The sequence below is a fragment of the Equus przewalskii genome, chromosome 1 (genome assembly GCF_037783145.1).
Source record: "Equus przewalskii isolate Varuska chromosome 1, EquPr2, whole genome shotgun sequence".
Taxonomy (NCBI): domain Eukaryota; kingdom Metazoa; phylum Chordata; class Mammalia; order Perissodactyla; family Equidae; genus Equus; species Equus przewalskii.
Window position 1 is genome coordinate 139,788,761 of NC_091831.1, and position 19,667 is coordinate 139,808,427.

Genomic DNA, 19,667 nt, shown 5'->3' on the forward strand with positions numbered 1-19,667 from the left:
TACTGAGGTATAATTTATATACAAGAAGATTCACCCATTTTAAGTGTACAGTTTAACAAGTTTTGACAACTATATACAGGCATCAAACCACCATCAAAAGATCAGGCGGTGATTTTTAATCTTCTTTATAACTCCAAAATGGTACAGATTAGGAAAATTGATTTCATTTACAGGCTTTGAGTTTTTGAAGTGTTATTTTTTAAAGCTTTGGAAATTACAAGGCAATATTCTAAAAACATACTAATTACCTGGCATCATTCATTCTAGGTAGTAGCTGAAACTTTAAGAACAACTTTAAGTATAAAAGTCTTAAATACATACATACCTACTCTTTTTTCTAAAAGATTTCCTTGTTGTGCCAACTTGATTGCATGTATATAGCCAAAGGAAGCATCATATCCAAGCATTTCACAATATATAAGTCTCACCATACATTCCTTCATCATTTTCTGAAAAGCAAAATATCCAGTAACTGTATAGACAAACAGAATGTTCTGATTTTTTTTATTATGTTGTAATCATGTAACAGGGGAATCCTTTAATCCTGGCACTGAAGAGATAACATATATATTATAAATTAATCATCCCAAGTCAGACTTTATAAATAAAAGTTGCTCCCAAACTTAACTACCAACAATACTCATTTTAGTAAAATTATTTCAATATTTTTTTAGTGACAACACTATAAAATAAATCAACTGTAGCAGGCTTTTTTTTTTTTTTTTTTTTTTTTGCTGAGGAAGATTCGCCCTGAGCTAACATCTTTGACAATCTTCCTCTATTTTGTAAGTGGGTCACTGCCACAGCATGGCCACCAACAAGTGGTATAGGTTATAGGTCCGCAACTGGAACTGAACCCAAACCCAGGCCACTGAAGTGAAGCACGCTGAACTTAACCACCAGGCCACGGGGCCAGCCCCCAACTGTAGCTATTTCTAATTCTAGGTGCCCCTGTGTAAAATTTGGTTATAACATGAGACACATGCTCCTCATAAAAAATTTCACCTATAGTAATCTGATTGGCTTCTAGAATGCAGCACATCATTGTAATATACATTTGTCAAATGAAAACATCCATAAAATTCCCCACAGGTCCGTAGTAATTTCTATAACAAAAATATTTTTCACATTTAAAAACTAAATTGCACCTGGACTTTCTTCAGAATTATTATGTTCTATATAATATGCAAAAGTTTGCTTTATAGGAATTCTTTTCAACAATCCTCACAATTACATGAACTGAAGGGCACGACTTCATTAATGGTATAGCCATTTCAATATTTAACTTTTTAACTGGGTCTTTTAATATTTACAACACAAGCTAGTAAGGTGTTTTAGGAGATTCTATAAATTTGTTTTATTAGTATGATATTTGCATTCTCAATATTTACAGCAAATTTTCATCTGAAATTAAAAATATAAATAAAATGTGTTTCAAAATAAGAAAAGCTCACAGACTATGTTAACATCTAAAAATTGGTTAGGGTTAGTACATTACAGGATTACTAAATCACAAAATGCTTAGAAAACAGCAAAATAAAATGTTTTAAAGTAAGGATAATAATGTTCAACATTTTATTCATATATATATTCCATTTATGTATATACACACATATATACGTGTGTGTGTGTGTGTGTGTGTGTGTGTAAACATGAAGAGTTTAAAAAGAAACCGTAAGATCGGGGCTGGCCCCGTGGCTGAGTGGTTAAGTTCTCGTGCTCTGCTTCAGCGGCCCAGGTTTTCGCCGGTTCCAGTCCTGGGCGCAGACATGGCACCGCTCATCAGGCCACGCTGAGGCGGCGTCCCACATGCCACAACTAGGAGGACCTACAGCTAGAATATACAACTATGTACTGGGGGTCTTTGGGGAGAAAAAAGAAAAATAAAATCTTAAAAAAAAAAAAAGAAACCATAAGAAAATCTTAGGGGAATAAAATTTAATTCAGGTCACTTGTGATTACAGTAACCATAGTTAATTCATTAGCACATTAATTAAGACTACTAAATACTGAGAAAACAAGCTTAAAAGATACTGGAAGTCCCTCTTCAAAGGTTTCTGCATCAATTAAAACAAAAGACTTCATTTAAGCCATTAATTATCAATTCTGGTTTTATAACATTTTATCTCAGCGTTTTTCAAAAGTCATTATGAACTTTAAGTAAAATTATATTGCATACACTATTATTCTCTTATTTTTGGAGAAGAAAGTGCCTTTCCCAAGCAGGAATTTGCTTTACAATATCTCTAACGAATGTCACCCAACCTCTCCATGACCACCTCGGGGACGGACTACTCTGTAAAGTATGCCCAGAGCTGGGTAGCCATAACTATTAGAAAATCTTCCTTCCAAACTCTGGCTCCCTAACTTCTACCTATTTATCTTAGCTCTGTCCACACCAGGTTTATGCCTGGTAGCAAGAAAAATTATATTTACTGATGCCAATTATAGAAAATGGAAAGTACAAAGACAGAAACCATTTCTGTTTAACATTTCTATCAAGTATAATGACGGACAGTGATTTTATAAATACACACACATACATATCTATACACACACACATACGTACATATATACACATGGATATATCAGGTTAATCATGTTTTGAGTTTCATTTGCCCACATATTACTAATGTCATAAAAGGAAATATACACATTTTCTCAGACTTTACAAGTTTATTCACATACATGATCATGTGCTCATGCAAAATCATCACCCCAATATTTTTATTAGAAATACATTCCCACAGTGACTTACACACAGAAGGCACTCACTAAATATTTGCTGAATAAATGTGGCTTGGGAAAACCTCATTATATGAAACCACAAGAAAATTAAAAAACAAAACAAAACAAAAGGAGGTCTTTAACTAGGCAGGGATGGTCTCAGAGCGGCCTGCATGTAGTGGCCGCTCATTAAATAGTTGCTGAATGAATGCAGTTTGAAAAATCAAATGATATGGAACCAAATTTTTTTTAACACTGGATCTTGATTTAACTGTTGTGCACTATACTCCGTTTTACAGCAAGAAAATCATTTTCAAACCTGTCAGCCAACCTATAATAGTAAAACAAGAGATCTACAATATGTCAATTCTGGTCCAAAAACATTATTTTAAATGATATATTCTAACCTTTTCTCAGTGCACAACATTAAAACAAAAATATCAGCAGTGAAGTCCCGGGAGGATTGCCACATTTATGTTATTATCGTCACGTTGGCAGTGACATCAGTCGAGCAACTCTTACTCTGGTGCAGCCAGTCAATAACTAAAGGCTAAAGTTAATGTCTGACTTGCTACCATCCATAACGGATTTGACTACGATAAATCAGATTTTAGCAACTGATCAATTAGATGCCACTATCAAGTCCACAGTGGATCAGATTTCAAATTCAAACGTGCTGACACTGACTATGCAACCTTACCAGTGTCGTAGTAGGAGCGGAAACAGCTGCTTTCAGATTACTCAATTCTTGCTGGATTAATTTCTCTTCCTCCTGAAAAAGTGAAAATATTTAAATGCATGAATAGCTATCTTTTTAAACTGTAGAATCATTTTCTAAAGGAAAAATATAATTTATAATACTTTCAATAAAAAAAGAAACCATATTCTAAAGGAGAGTTATAAAAATTATGTGCTTAAGATTTGCCTAAAGGCATTTCTCCAACCCTCAGAATCATTCCTGGAAAGAATAAATATTTCCAGGCTAACCCACCATTCCTCTTTTGTTCACTGTTACTGTCCCCTAAAGGACAGTTTAGCAGAAAATTTTTTTAAAAATTAATGGTAAAGAGAAAGCAGAAAAGAAATTCTTCATGTACTAGCCCAGGATAATGTTCTCACACTTTCCCCTTAACAGTAAAACGTCTTCCAGGGCTGGCCAGTGGTGCAGCAGTTAAGTTCACACGTTCCACTTCTCGGCAGCCCGGGGTTCACCGGTTCAGATCCCGGGTGCGGACATGGCACTGCTTGGCAAAAGCCATGCTATGGTAGGTGTCCCACGTATAAAGTAGAGGAAGATGGGTACGGATGTTAGCTCAGGGCCAGTCTTCCTCAGCAAAAAGAGGAGGACTGGCAGTAGTTAGCTCAGGACTAATCTTCCTCAAAAAAAAAAAAAAAAGTAAAATGTCTTCATGGAATAGAGAAATACGGTAAGAAGGCAGAAACAGAAATCCATCTTTTTCCCTTAAACCATATTCTTCCCTATCCTTTTCTTCTTTTCCTCAAATCCTTTCCCTCACTTCCCATCTCTCTCTCACACACACAACAAATACACCAATCTGGTGTCTGCATTGTATTTCACCTCCTTAAGCACTTCAGAAATTGGCCCCATTTTTGGCTAATATAACGCTATCTTTAAATCATACACTGAATTAGCAGACGTCCATCAGGTGGCTAATCAAGAACTATTAGTGAAGTACTGCCACATTTAGACGCCTTATGTACAGTTTGAAACTGCAATTTAAGACCAAAAATAACTTTTTTAATTTCATTCAGTCACTCATAAAAATTAGCAAACGACAAAACATTAAGACAAACAATATTTAGGGGCAGCCCCATGGCTGAGTGGTTAAGTTCGCATGATTCTCTTCGGCAGCCCAGGGTTTCACCGGTTCGGATCCCGGGCGCAGACATGGCACTGCTCATCAGGTCACACTGAGGCGGCGTCCCACATGCCACAAGTAGAAGGACCCACAACTAAAAAATACACAACTGTGTACTGGGGGGCTTTGGGGAAAAGAAGGAGAAAGAAAAAAAATGATTGGCAACAGATGTTCACTCAGGTGCCAATCTTTAAAAAAAAGAAAAGACAAACAATATTTAGTCCACAAATAATGATTTCTGAACGTGAAGCAGGCCCTCTGCAGTACAGCACCCTATTTCAGTTTTAAAAGCACATTTTAAACCCTCAGAGCACGCTGAAGAAAACCCACTCCATCTTTTCTTCTCTCCTGGCAGTTAGATTTCATTGCATACTGCTTAGACTTGTTTTAAGCCCAACACGAATGATCAATTCCTTGGGAAAAGAAAATGTTTCATTCTATTTCCTCAGGGTGTAACACATAACCTCTTCCATAAATATCTTTTGAACAAATTATGACAAAACACACCATCTTTTTCTAAAATAGAAACTCCTTGAAGCTTTGAATCAGGTTCTTACACAACTCATGCAACTACCAAAAGTCTGTGGGAACTTAATAACTTCTATTACAACTGCTCATTTTCGAAGCCCCTCTGAGACAGCGACTTACTCAGCAAATTTTACATTTTGGAAAAATTAATGCTTTTTCTTTGCCCAGCCCGTTGGTCTAACCTAAGAACCTCAAGCTCCCCAAACATATTGGTATGGCAGAGTCTGTTCCGGTGTGTGACCTCTAGAAGTTGAAAGAACTGGGGGAGAGAAAGAACTTGAGCAGGGAAAGAAACTTCGTAGAAGGTGAAAAATGCTGACACGTTCACTTGGTGTTTTCACACGCTGGAAGTCTCATCTAATCGTCAAAACAACCTATGAAATATGTATTGGTACTCTTGCACTTCAACGTTCAGGAAACACCTGGAGACTCAAAGATTAGAGATTTGCCCCTAGATGATAATGAGTCAGGTCAGGGTCAACTGAGGAAACCCGGCCTCCCAGTTGTCAGTCCGGGCAGGAAAGTGAAGCTTGCAAACAGACTCAAGGACAGACAGACACACACGCTGTCCCTGACCCCGCCGGAGGGCCCACCCCGGAGGCTGGCCGCCGGACCAGGGCCTCCCAGCGCGGGGGCCTCCCCCGGGCGCCCCCGACCTCCCAGCGCGGCGGGCACCTACGTGCTTGGAGGTGAGCGCGGTGATGCCGCGGACGAGGCTGCCCAGCCGCGAGGAGAAGGACGCCTTGGCGGCCGCCGGGGCGCCACCCGACTGGTTCTGCAAGAAGAGGCCCGGCAGCGCCGTCAGCGTCTTCTCCACTATGTCGCTCATCGCCGCCGCCGCCCGTTCTCCGGTCGCCGCCCGGCTTCATGCCCGGCCCCTGCCCAGCCGCCCGCCCGGCCTCCGTAGGCACTTCCTGTTTGTTTGAAGAAGAAATCTTTATTCGCGTCCCGCTGGACAAACACAGCGTCGTTCTCGAGAGAGGCCGCCGGAGGGCGCGAGAGTCCGCGGCAGAAAGGCAGCGCGCCAGGCCTGCTCGCAGAGGTTGGCCTCCTGTAGACCAATAGAAGGACCGACGCTCCCGTTTCGATGGCAACCCTGGGATCTCGGGCGTCTCGTGGTCCTCCTAAGGTAGCCGCTGGGGCCCGTCCTTCTTAGACTTCGTCCCCGAAGGTCTCCATTTCCCTGTAGCCGAGCAATCCGCCCGCCTCCTTCCACCGCACCCCGAGGGGCGGGGTCGACGCGGGGCCCTCGCCCTGGCGGTGCTGGGGACTCTGGTGGTGTTGATTCTGTTCTGCGGAGTCATCCAACCAGGTTCAGAGCCCGCCGCGTACGGGGGACTCGTGGCCACTGTCGCTTCCCATCCACTCCTCTCATCTTGGGATTTGGGGAGGCAGCCGGGAAAGAGAAGCGGTCGGGCGGGCAACCCCCTCCCCCCGGCCGACTCCTACTCAGCAGGTCGCAGTTTAAAGGTCACCTTCCTGGAGCGGACGTCCCTGGCCCGGCAGATAAGGATAGGTCTCCCTGGCCTACCCTCTCACTACGCTCGCTTCTTTTCCATTTTAGAACTGATCACAGTTGCTGCTACATAAATATTTATCTCCCTATGGAGACCCTTATTAACATTGCTATTACCCCAACTTCGACCTAGAACAGAATCTAGTACATACGGTGGTTCTCAAAATGTGGTCTGGTGACTTCCGAGGGTCCCGGACCCTTCCAGGGGATCCACAAAGTCAAAACTATATTCGTAATATTACTTAACGTTATTTGCTGTTTTTGCGCTCATCCTCTCGGGAGTGCACAGAGAAGTTTTCAAGAGAATAGATGATTTATAGTCGCCCTATTGGTTAGTGAAATGTATGCTTGGGTACTGTTGTGTTTTCTAGAACTTTCTAAGGTTTAGAGTATAAATATACACGTTGTCAGAGATTCTCAGCTTGTCTTCCGTACTTCTAGTGTGTTCTTACAAGCTATCTTCACTTGTGCCTATTCTCTGTAACCTCATTAATTATACAATACACGTTTTTTTGAAATCCCTAAATTGTCCTTGGACCTATGCAGAAACATAAGAAAAAAGCTCACTTTGTTGACTTGTTTTGCAAGAATTTTTTAATTTATTGAAAACTGTTGTATTTAAATTTTATCTAAAACTTTTATTCTTTTAAAATGTAATATTTTATTCTAAAAGAAAATTTTGTTGATATATATATTTTTTTTAATTTTTAGGATCTTTCATTGGCTTACAAAAGGAAGATTAGAAGACTTGCTTTCCTAACCCTCTCGTATCTAAAGATGCTGAAAAAGATGTTGAGGTCAATATCAGAGGCTTCTCTGACTCAGGTAAAGAGAAGAGTCTGGGTGAAACTGTAAACAAGAAAGAAAAGTATGGGCCTGACCCGGTGGCATAGTGGTTAAGTTCTTGAGCTCCAATTCATTGGCCTGGGTTGGTGGTTTCAGATCTCGGCTGGACCTACACACAGCTTATCAAGCTGTGCTGTGCCAGTGTCTCACATACAAAATAGAAGAAGATTGGCATGGATGTTAGCTCAGGGCCAATCTTCCTCACCAAAAAAAAATGGAAATTGTGCCCAAAACTTCATTTTTTCTTTGGGTTTAGAGATGTTAATAATTTAGCTTATTTTGTCTTAGTCAACAGAACATTTTCAGATACTATTTTGGTGCCAGTTAAGTTGAGGCATCATTTTGAGACCAATCATTCAGAGTTTAAAAGAAAGGAAATTAAATATTTTAAACATGATAAACGCTTTAAAAGCCAAAGCTTTTTTCTTACCACTTTTCAAACTAGAAATGAAAAACCCACTGAAGCATCTTACAGGTTAAGTTATTGTGTTGCACTGGCTGAAGAGAGCATATGATAGCTGAGAGACTAATAAAGCCTGTGCATTACTGTGCCTGCTAGATGAAAAATCAGTCAAAGAAATCATGGCAGTGCTGCTCTCCAAAGATGTAGTCACTCACCAAAATAGAAATTTAGCTGCAAACATAAGACTGAGTTGACGTCTCATCTGCAGAATTATACTGGCTTTAAGATGGACAAAAATTATGTAATTACAGATGTAGCTAGACTTGTTGCTTTGCTTGTATTGATCCAGTGTCAGCACCGACAAATACTTGAAGATCTTTTCTACAAATGCTTGGCAGTAAACACAAGTGGTGCTGAAATCAAGTGTTGAACAGTTTTTTTCATCTCGTAGTTTATCCTGGAACAACTGTGCTGATACCTGCGCTATGATATAAAAGCACTGCTGGCCAAAGCTGCTGGCATCTTGGTATAAATCAAGGCCGAGACTCCAGACTGTACTCTTCACCAACACACGCTCACATTTTAAAAAAGAGAAAAAAAGCCAGTTTCACCTAAGGATATCTTTAATGAAGCAGTAAGGATTCTTAATTTGATTAAATCACAACGCTTGTGAACATTTCCTGTAAATACTGTGTGTGGCTAAGCGGGAAGTACACATAAAGCAGGTCTGATGCGCAACCCAGGTTTCTCGTTTGTGCAATAGTTTGACTTGAAAGCTGAACCAGCCGCTTTTCTTCACGGAACACAATTTTCTATTGAATTAATGATTAACAAGCTGTGGTTTTCTTGAAAATGAACAATGAGTTTGTCACATCCAGGAAAATAACTGACAGTATTTGTTGCCAAGCTTTCAAAATTAAAATTTTGAAAAATGTGTATCTGCCACCAGGAATTTGATAATTTCCCAATATATAAGGACTGTTCTGATAAGATTGGTGGTGACATTAATGAATCTCCTATTTTTATATTGTATAATTAAAGGTGTCAACATTTGGAAGATATATATAACTCAGAGAACCAATATTTTCCAAATGATCAATGCATGACGTTATAAAATTATGTACAGACTAAAGATCCATTTAAAGTGCATATAAACCAATGATTTTCTTTTTTCTTAAAGCCTGGCACCTGAGCTAACAAATGTTGCCCATCTCTTTTTTTGCTTTTTCTCCCCAAATCTCCCCCATACATAGTCGTATATTTTAGTTGTGGGTCCCACCAGTTGTGGCATGTGGGACGCCGCCTCAGCATGGCCTGATGAGCCATGCCATGTCCGTGCCCAGGATCCGAACTGGCGAAACCCTGGTCGGCCGAAGTGGAGCGGGCGAACTTAACCACTTGGCCACGGGCCCGGCCCCTAGACCAATGATTTTAATGTAACCCGATAGAAAAAGTTCACTGTTTTCAAATTCCACCTTGCAACAAACCTTTAAGAAACTACTTCCTGTTGAGTTTTGATGTTGTATCAAAGAAGAATATGCAGTTATTTCAAAAGGCTATTAAAATACTCTCTTTTTTCCCCTGAATTATGTATCTGTGTGAGACCAGGTTTTCTTCATAAACTTCAAACAAAATAACAACTCTGTGATAGGCTGATAATGGCTGCCGAGGATGTGTCCACATCCTAGTCCTTGGAATTTGTGAATGTTGCCTTGTGCGGTAAAACTTGTGCAGATGTGATTAAGTTAAGTATCTTGAGATAAAGAGATTATCCCGGATTATCCTGGTGGGCCCCAGATCCATCACAAATGTCCTTCTAAGAGAGAGGCAGAAGGAGATTACCCACCGCAAAACAAAAGAAGAGAGGTTGAGGCAGAGATTGGAATGATGCACTCACAAAATTAAGGAATGCCAGGAGCCACCAGAAGCTGGAAGAAGCCAGAAATGAATTTTCCTCCGGAGCCTCCAGAGGGAGCACTTCCCTGCCGACACCTTGATTTCCACCCAGTGAAATTGTTGTTGAAGTTCTGGCCTCCACAACCCTACGGGAATACATTTCCGTTGTTTTAAGCCAAGTTTGTGGCAATTTTTTACAGCAGCCCCGGGAAACTAACACAAACCCCAAAGCAACAGATTAAATGCAGATCCAGACATGAGAATCCAGCTGTCTTATATTAAGCCTGACAGTGAAGAGATTTGCAAAACGGTAAAACAATGCCACTCCTCTCACTGATTTTTTTTGTTTTGAATATATAGCTGTTTTTCATTTTTCTTAATGTTGTTAACATATAATGGGTTTATTATTGCTATTTTAAAATGAATTAATAGCTTAAAATTTTCTCAGTTTTACTTTCTACTCAAGTAGATATTATAGATATAACCCATATAAACAAAAGCTTTTGGGGGTCCTCAATTTTTAAGCGTGTAAAGGAGTCCTGAGACCAAAACGTTTGAAAACTGCTTATCTGGTATGTAGTAGGTGCTCAATTATTTATTGAGTAATCGTTATATTTATCATTCAGTCACATCAATCGATGTATGAGTATAAGCCAGTGAATAGCAAAAGAGTTTAGGGATAAGGTGAGAGGTTGCAAGGGAAGACAGAGAGTTCTTAGAAAAGAGAAACATTTGGAAAAAAGAATTATCTCCAACTGACCAGATGATGAAGAAGTTGCTGGAACAACTTCCAGAGCTTCCTACCCTGTGACCCAGGCACAAAGATCGTTGAATCCCCACCAATTCCTGCCATTCCTCCTCTGACTTCCACCTCAAAAAGCTAAAAATTGAGGGGCCATCCCCGTGGCCCAGTGGTTAAGTTCATGCTCTCCACCCCGGCGGCCCAGGGTTTCGCTGGTTTGGATCCTGGGCGCGGACATGGCACCGCTCATCAGGCCATGTTGAGGCAGCATCCCACATGCCACAACTAGAGGGACCCACAACTAAAATATACAACTATGTACTGGAGGGATTTGGGGAGAAAAAGCAGGGGAAAAAAAACAAAAACAAAAGCTAAAAATTGAAAACACAGCTAAGAAACTAATGTCAAAAGCCCAGAAGTGAAGGGTCTGGTAGGAAAAGCTACAGAATTCTTAGCTTCTTGTTAAGATTTCAAATTATAGGATGTGAGAACTGAAAGAAAATTTAGAGGTCATCCACACATCCAATCACCTAATTTTGTAGAAAAGGATACTGAAACTTAGACTGTGGAAGCCACTTGACCAAGGTCACACAACCTTAGGAGCAGAAGTGAAATTGGAGCCCTAAGTCTAGACTTTGAGCCTGGAACGTTTCCCCATGCCTGCATGGTGTTGCCAATGAAGAGGGTGCCTGTGGCTTCCCCGTTCTGAGACTCTGCTCCAAGTCCTGCCCTGCAATGAAGGAGATGTGGATGTTCTCTTTTAGGCCTATAATTTTAGACTGTCCATTTTTTCCATAAATATGGGCTCTTCTTTCTCCTTTTCTCATCTTCACCTCTGTCCCAGGTAATTTCACTCAGAATGACATACTATCACAGGGATTGAAGCTATTAAATTAAACCCTCTGGAGCTGGATTTCCTCTGACTCTTCTTCTGCTCCGAGAGGAAGGTGGCTCTCATTGAGCTGAAAATAGGGCAGAGAAGTGACTCAGTACATTTTAAGAAGGTGCAGTGGTCCTAGGACAGCAGGGGGGCAAACTAGTTTATTCCCCACAGAATAGCAGCAGCCCCACCACAAACTTTCTAAGCAGAGCTGTCTCTCTAGGAAATGTATGTAGATGTGCGAAAGAGTAATAAATGTTTTTCTTCAGTGCATTTCTTCAGCTTTCTTTAAAAAAAACTTTTATTTCGAATAGATGTTAAATTCACTTTATTCAAAATTCAAAAGTTATACTGAGAAAGTCTTCCTTCCTTCCCCTCCCCCAGCCCCCCACTTCCCCTCCCTAGAAGCAACTGCTATGATGCGTTTCTTCAGAAATATTTTATACATAAACATTGGCTTTCACTTTGACAGCCTTAGATTCCACCCCCACTTCACAGAGAATTCAGCCCACTTCTTTTCAGGATATCTCTCTAGGGAATCATGTTTTCATGTAACATTTTTCTGAAAATTTCTGCCCTCGGTTGATGGGGCCAGGACGCACCACAGTGGTTTATGCTCACTGACTCCAAGGTTGCTGTGCTGTCCCAGGAATGTGCCTGGGAACCACCTGAAAGGGGATTTCCAGGACACACACATATGCATGGCCCCAGTTCTCACCCTCTATCCTCAGCCATATTCTCCCCTAGGCTCCGAGTCATCCATCCTGTTCCCAACCCCCTCAACTTCTAAGCTCCATTTAACTTTCTCCAGCCCCTTGCTCTTTGGGTCTAACATTTGGCAGTATTTTCCCTGCTTTTACCCCTAATAATGTGCTTAATCCACCCCCATTGCTCCATTTCCCCCTGCCGCCATCTTGCTTTAGTACCTCATCTCTGTCCTTATTACAAAAATCTTCTAATTAGTCACCCACCATCACCAATTTCTTCTCTTTTTGGCCAGCCATTCAGAGAGAGCTTTCTCTGTCAGAAGTCTGACCTTGTCATTCTCAGATCAAAATATCCCAATGGATAAAATGCAAACTCCTGTGGCCGAGTGGTCAAGTTCACACTGTCCACTTCGGCAGCCCAGGGTTCGCTAGTTTGGATCCTGGGCGCGGACCTACACACTGCTCATCAAGCCATGCTGTGGCAGCATCCCACATAGAAGAACTAGAATGACTTACAACTAGCATATACAACTATGTGCTGGGGCTTTGTGGAGAGGAAAAAAAAAGATGAAGATTGGCAACAGATGTTGGCTCAGGGCCAATCTTCCTTACCCCCCCACCCCCCCCCAAAAAAAGCACATACTCCTTACCAGGGGATCGAGCCCTTAATAACTTTCATATTGCCCACCTCTATAGCCTCTTTTCCTACTAGACTTGGGCTCACATTTTTTTTGTTTTAGCAATATTGAGCTACCAGTAGTCCCCTAAACTTGCCACACTTTTAACTCCTTGTGTTTTTGCACATGCTGACTGCCTGGAATATTCTCCCACTCTTACTTAACTGGAAAATTCCTATTCATCCTTTAAAACAGATCTCAGGTGTCACTTCCTCTGTGGAGCCTTCCCTGCCCCATGTTTGTACCTTCTACCACCTCTGCTAAAATTGAATTGAAATGATCTATTTGTATGTCTCTCTCCCATTAGAACTGAACTCTCAGGAGTAGAAGCATGTTTTTCCTATTCTCAATTCTAGCACAGAATCTCTAGTTGTTGTCATGGAAAGATATTTATGATACATTGATGTAAGTGAAGGAAACAGTTATAAAGCATATGTATGTGTGGTCTGAGTCCATCTTTGACAAAGTGCCTATCAATTTCACATCTATCACAATTTATAAATATAAAATTATTTGCCTGATTTATTTAATGTCTTTTTCCCTCACTAGGCTGAGTGCTCCTTGAGGGCAAGATCAGGTGTTTCCCACCATTTGCCCAGTGCCTGGACATTTGCACAATGCCTGGCACTTAATAAGCACTCATTTTACATTTCTTATATGAAGAGTGTGGTGGGAAGGAGGGGTGTGCGTGGAAAAATATCCAGAAGCATAAATACCCAAATACTAAAGGTAGTTGCCTAGGATGGTGGAATTATGGCTACTTTGTATGTTTTTCTTTATACTTTTTGGTATTTACTGAATTTTTGGAAATGGTAATATGTTTTATAATCATAAGGAAAATTAAAACTATTTTAGGAAAGAAACCAGGAACTCAGAGGCCCATCCAGGCCCCAATTCTACCTTCTTTGTCAGAATAGATTTGCCTCAGGGGACTGGCCCGGTGGTGCAGCGATTAAGTGCACACCTTCCGCTTCTGTGGCCCAGGGTTCACCGGTTCGGATCCTGAGTGCAGACATGGCAACGCTTGGCAAGCCATGCTGTGGCAGGTGTCCCACATATAAAATAGAGGAGGATGGGCACGGATGTTAGCTCAGGGCCAGTCTTCCTCAGCAAAAAGAGGAGGATTGGCAGTAGTTAGCTCAGGGCTAATCTTCCTCAAAAAAAAATAAAAGAAGAATAGATTTGCCTCAGACATGGGACTTGTGGGAACTGAGAGTGTCAGGGATTAAAACACAACCAGTAGAAGAATTACGAGAAGAAAGAGGTGCTAGGAGGGCACTCTTTATTTCTTCTCCAGTACTGGCAATAACCTGTAGGAATATAAAGAAGTACCCATTGATGACCATATCCACTATAACTGATCCCTATATTTGACCCAAAGTCTAAGCAGTTCATTTGTCCCAGCATTTAGCAAACTACGTTTCTTAAGTGTTAATAGATATTCACTGTAAAAGATATTCTATACCTAAATTAATTGGAAAATGCTGCATATTTGTATTCTACTAACAACCTTGTTCTTAGGGATGTTCAGTGCATCTTGGCATATTCATGACCCTGTGAAGTTCTGTAATAAAGAACCCTATTTAATTTTAACTCAGCATTTCCCAAACATTCATAAAATATGAAACAAATTTTTTACCAAACAACAATCTAGTTTGTTTTCTATGGATAAACTACTTGTTTTCTATGGATAAAACATAATTTTATCTAATAAAAAAATTGGATTTCAGGACAGGACTTCTCACATAATGGAGAAAGGAGATCAGCAAATCCTGTCTATTGAAAACAGGTATAAAGCAAAATTATCAAAAACATTCATTTCAGTGCTCTAGAAATCAATCAAATGCACACAACAAGTTGAGAAGTGTCACTTCATGAAAAAGTAATACGCATCAGATAAGAATAGAGGGAGTCATGGCATTCCTGCCTGGGGCTGCTTGCCCTTGCCCACCCCACTCCAAGTTTGGCTGGTGCTGTAATCTACTGGGGTAGAGCAAGTCATGATAACCAACAGCTTCACTGCTAGAGGGGACTCGCTTGATTTGGAAACAAGTGTAAAAATCTAGTGTCATCTGCTAACCTGAGGTTGCAGTCCTGATTGAGATAAGCAGTGGATCAAGGACTAGCTAGCAAAGTAACAGAGAGGTCAGGAAATAGACAGCTGTAGATAGTGGCTCTCCATCCATCCCGGGCTGACCAGAGGCTACATGCGCACAAAAGGGACACAACAGGGTCCATTGGAAAGTAAAAGGCAGACTTGAAAACTGCCTAAAATGTGAAAGTTCTCCCCAAACCACGTATATAGATAGCAGAAGATGAAAGTCTTACTGGCTCTGGGTATGTGAGCAGAACCTCTGAATAATCATTGGCTGACCAATAAGCTATCCGGACATGAGGGTGACCCCAGAAAGCCAGAGACATCAGTGAGCACACAATGTGAGAGAGACATATCCATGGATTTAGTCCAGGTATTACTAAACAAACAAAAACCAGCAACAACAACTATCACTGGGGGCAAAAATCAGAAACCAGATTTGCTACAGAATTTTATCTAAAATATCCAGCTTTCAGCAACAAAATTATAAGAGTTTCAAAGAAGCAGGAAAGTATACTGACTTATACTCAGGAAAAAAAGCAGTTAAAAGAAACTCTTTCTTTTTTCTTTTTTTTCCCCTGCTTTATCTCCCCAAACCCCCCCCCCCCCCCCCCCAGTTCACAGTTGTATGTCTTAGTTGCAGGTCCTTCTAGTTGTGGGATGTGGGATGCCGCCTCAATGTGGCCTGACGCGCAGTGCCATGTCTGCGCCCAGGATCTGAACCCTGGGCCGCTGCAGTGGAGTGCGTGAACTTAACCACTCAGCCACGGAGCTGGCCCCAAAAAAAAGAAACTCTTTTTGAGTGACGGCCCACATGTTGGATTTAGCAGACAAAGATTTCAAAGCAGTTATTATAAATATTTTCAAAATACTAAAGGAAATCATGTTTAAAGAATTAAAAGAATATATGACAACAATGACTTAACAGGTAAATAATCTCAATAAAGATATACAATCTATAAAAAAAGAACCAAATGGAAATTCTCAAGTTGAAAAGTATAATAGTTGAAAATTCACTAGAGAAGTTCGACAGCAAATTTGAGATGGCAGAAGAAATAATCAGTGAACTTGAAGGTAGATCAATAGAAATTATATAATCTTACAAGCAAAAAGGAATGAAGAAAAATAAACAGAGCCTCAGAGATCTGTGGGGTACCATCAATGGTATCTGTGGAATACCATTACATTACAACGTACATGTAATGGGAGTCCTAGAAGGAGAGGACAAAGAAAATGGAGTAGTAAGAATAATTAAAGAAATAATGGCTGAAAACTTCTCACATTTGATAAAACACACAAAGAGAAAAATATTCAAAACAGCAAGAGAAAAACAATTTATCAAGTAAAGGGGAAAACCAGTTTGATTAATAGTTGACTTCTTACTAGAAACAATGGCAGCCAGAGGCAGTGGGGTAATATATTCAAAGAACTGAAAAATCAAGAATTGTATATCCAGCAAAACTGACCTGTGAAAATGAAAGCGAGGTCTTCATTTCCTTGTGAAGGCTCCTCTGTCAGATAAAACCTATACTAAGTAAATTTGTATTCTTTTCTATTAAAAAATGAAAGTGAAATAAAGACATTTCAAGATAATTAAATAATTTGTTGCTGGAAGACTTGCCTTAGAAGAAATGGTAAAGAAATTTCTTCATGCTAATAGGAAATGACACCAGATGGTAACTCAAACTTTATACAGAAATGAAGAGCACACAAAATGGCATTATATGGGTAAATATAAAAGACTAGAAATATGTATTTTCTCTTTCCTTCTAAGAACTCCTTTAAAAGACAAAAGATTGTGAGAGATAAGTCATAACACTGTATTGCTGAGTTTATAACACATATAGACGTAATATGTATGACAATAATAACACAAAGGAAGGAACAGTAAATGGAACTATATTGAGGCAAAATTTACATATTTTATTGGTATATTATTATTTCAGTTATTATTAATCTGAAATAGACTGTGATAAATTAAGATGCATGTTGTAATTCCTAGAGTAACCGCTTAAGTATACAAAAAAATGTTTTTTAAACATGACAAAAAGCAGTAAAATAGGAACAGAGAAGCAGAAAAAACACGTGGCATATAGAGAACAAATAGCAAAATGACAGTCATGACTCCAACCATATTCATAATTATATTAAATCCAAATGAGCTATTTCACTTCATTCTGTTAGTGTGATCTATTACATTGATTGATTTTTGTATCTTGAATCATCATTACATTCTAGAAATAAATCCCACTTGGTCATTGTGTATAATCCTTTTAATGTGCTGTTGAATTCTGTTTGCTAGTATTTTATTGAAGATTTTTGCATCAATGTTCATAAGGGATATTGGTCTGTAGTTTTCTTTTCTTGTCACATCCTTGTCCTAGCTTCATAGAATGAGTTCAGAAGTGTTCCTTACTCTTCAGTTTTTTGGAAGAGTTTGAAGAGGATTGCTGTTCATTCTTCTTTAAATGTTTGGTAGATTCACCAGTGAAGCCGTCTGGACCTGGGCTTTTCTTTGTTGGGAGGTTTGTGATTACTGATTCAGTCTTCTTACTAATTATAAGTCTGTTCAGATTTACAATTTCTTCATGATTCGGTCTTGGTAGATTGTATGTTACTAGGAATTTATCTGTTTCTTCTGGGTTATCCAATTTGTTGGCATACAGTTGTTCATAGTATCCTCTTATAATCCTTGTTTCTGTGGCATCAGTAGTAATATCGTTTCTATCATTTCTGATTTTAGTTTTTTGGGTCTTCTCTCTTTTTTTCTTAGTCAGTCTAGCTAAGGGTTTGTTAATTTTGTTGATCATCTTGAAGAATAAAGTTTGGTTTGAATGATTTTTGTGTTGTTTTTCTATTCTCCATTGCATTTATCTCTGCTCAAATCTTTATCATTTCCTTGCTTCTGTTAGCTTTGGATTTAGTTTTCTCTTATTTTTCTAGTCCCTTGATGTGTACAGTTAGGTTATTTATTTGAAATCCTTTTTCTTTTTTAATGTATGTGTTTACAATTATAAATTTCCCTCTTGGCACTGTTTTGCTGCATCCAGTAAGTTTTGGTCTGTTGTGTTTTCATTTTCATTCATCTCAAGGTATTTTCAAATCTCCCTTGTGATTTCTCTTTGACCTCTTTGTTGTTTAAGAGTACGTTCTTTAATTCCAACACACTTCCAATTTTCTTCCTGTTATTGATTTCTTGTTTCATTCCATTGTGGTCAGAAAAGATACTTTGCATGTATGTATGATTTCAACCTTTTTAAATGTATTAAGATTTGTGTTGTGGCCTAACATATACTCTATCCCAGAGAATATTCTATCTGCACTTGAGAAGAATGTGTGTTCTGATGTTGTTGGATAGAGTGTTCCGTATCTGTCTTTTAGGTCTAATTGGTATATAGTGTTGTTCAAGGCCTCTATTTCATTATTAATCTTCTGTCTCGTTTCCTATCCATTGTTGAAAGCGAATATTGAAGTCTCCAACCACTATTGTAGCCCTGTAATTCTCCCTTCAATTTTGTCAATTTTTGTCTGTTGATAGGTGGAAGATCTAAGTGAGTGGATGGATATTCCATGTTCATGGATTGGAAAGAATCAATATCGTTAAGATTGCAATTCTCCCCAAATTGATCTGTAGATTCTGTGCAAAACTGCAGCAGCCTTTTTGGCACTAACAACCAGTCTGATCCTAAATTTTATATAGAATATCCGAAATAATTTTGACAAAGAAGAACGAAGCTAGATGACTCATAATAGCCAATTTCAAAATTTACTATAAACCTACAGTAATCAGGATAGTGTGGTACTGGGGCCAGCCCCGTGGCCAAGTGGTTAAGTTCGTATGTTCCACTTCGACGGCCCAGGGTTTGGATCCTGGGCGCAGACATGTCACTGCTCATTAGGCCATGTTGAGGCGGCATCCCCCATGCCACAACTAAAAGGACCCACAACTAAAATATACAACTATATACTGGGGGGATTTGGGGAGAAAAAAGCAAGGAAAAAAAGAAGATTGGCAACAGTTGTTAGGTGCCAATCTTTAAAAAAAAAAGATAGTGTGGTATTGGTGTAAAGATAGGCATATGTAAAATCTTACATTTATGGTCAATTGATTTTCCATGAAGTAGCCAAGACAGTTCAATGGAGAAAGGACAGTCTTTTCAACAAATGATGCTGGCATAATTTGATATCGATATGCAAAAAAAGTTAACTGAGACCTTCACCTCACACCATACACAAAAATTAATTCAAAATGAATCTTGGGGGGCTGGCTCTGTGGCTGAGTGGTTAAATTCCCACGCTCTACTTTGGTGGCCCAGAGTTTTGCTGGTTCGTATCCTGGGCACGGACGTGGCACCACTCGTCAGACCATGCTGAGGCAGTGTCCCACATTCCACAACTAGAAGGACCCACAACTAAAACATACAACTATGTACTGGGGGGATTTGGGGAGAAAATGCACAGAAAAAAAAAAGATGATTGGCAGCAGTTGTTAGCTCAGGTGCCAATCTTTAAAAAAAAAAATGAATCTTGACTTAAATGTAAAACTATAGAAGTTTTATTTTGTATTTTAAAGTATATATTTACAAATTGTATATCTGATAAAGAACTTGTATCCAAAATATACAAAAAGTTCTTAGTAATAAGAAGACTAACAATCCAATTAAAAAATGAGGGAAGTATTTGAATGCACATTTCACCAAAGAGGATATATGAATGGCTAAAAAGCAGCTGAAAAGATGTTTGACATTATTAGTCATTAGGGAAATGCAA

The 19,667-nt window shown here is 39.4% G+C and overlaps 1 protein-coding gene and 1 long non-coding RNA gene across 3 annotated transcripts in view; one reads left to right on the plus strand and one right to left on the minus strand.

The window, feature by feature from the left end:
* The window catches only part of AP4E1 (adaptor related protein complex 4 subunit epsilon 1), a 56,846-nt gene extending 50,238 nt beyond the window's left edge, over nucleotides 1–6,608 (minus strand). The window contains exons 1-3 of one of the 2 annotated variants that reach the window (XM_008513838.2): nucleotides 5,815–6,608; nucleotides 3,428–3,499; nucleotides 326–449 (exon numbers count right to left, since the gene is read on the minus strand). In XM_008513838.2, the coding sequence (XP_008512060.1) occupies nucleotides 326–449; nucleotides 3,428–3,499; nucleotides 5,815–5,964 (346 nt within the window). In that variant the 5' untranslated portion in view covers nucleotides 5,965–6,608. The remainder of the gene's footprint in view (nucleotides 1–325; nucleotides 450–3,427; nucleotides 3,500–5,814) is intronic. The other variant, XM_070580255.1, reaches the window with a different exon arrangement.
* The window catches only part of LOC103546930 (uncharacterized), a 43,820-nt gene continuing 30,276 nt past the window's right edge, over nucleotides 6,124–19,667 (plus strand). Inside the window, exons 1-2 of the long non-coding RNA XR_543808.2 lie at nucleotides 6,124–6,264; nucleotides 7,363–7,476. This is a non-coding gene — a long non-coding RNA (uncharacterized lncRNA). The remainder of the gene's footprint in view (nucleotides 6,265–7,362; nucleotides 7,477–19,667) is intronic.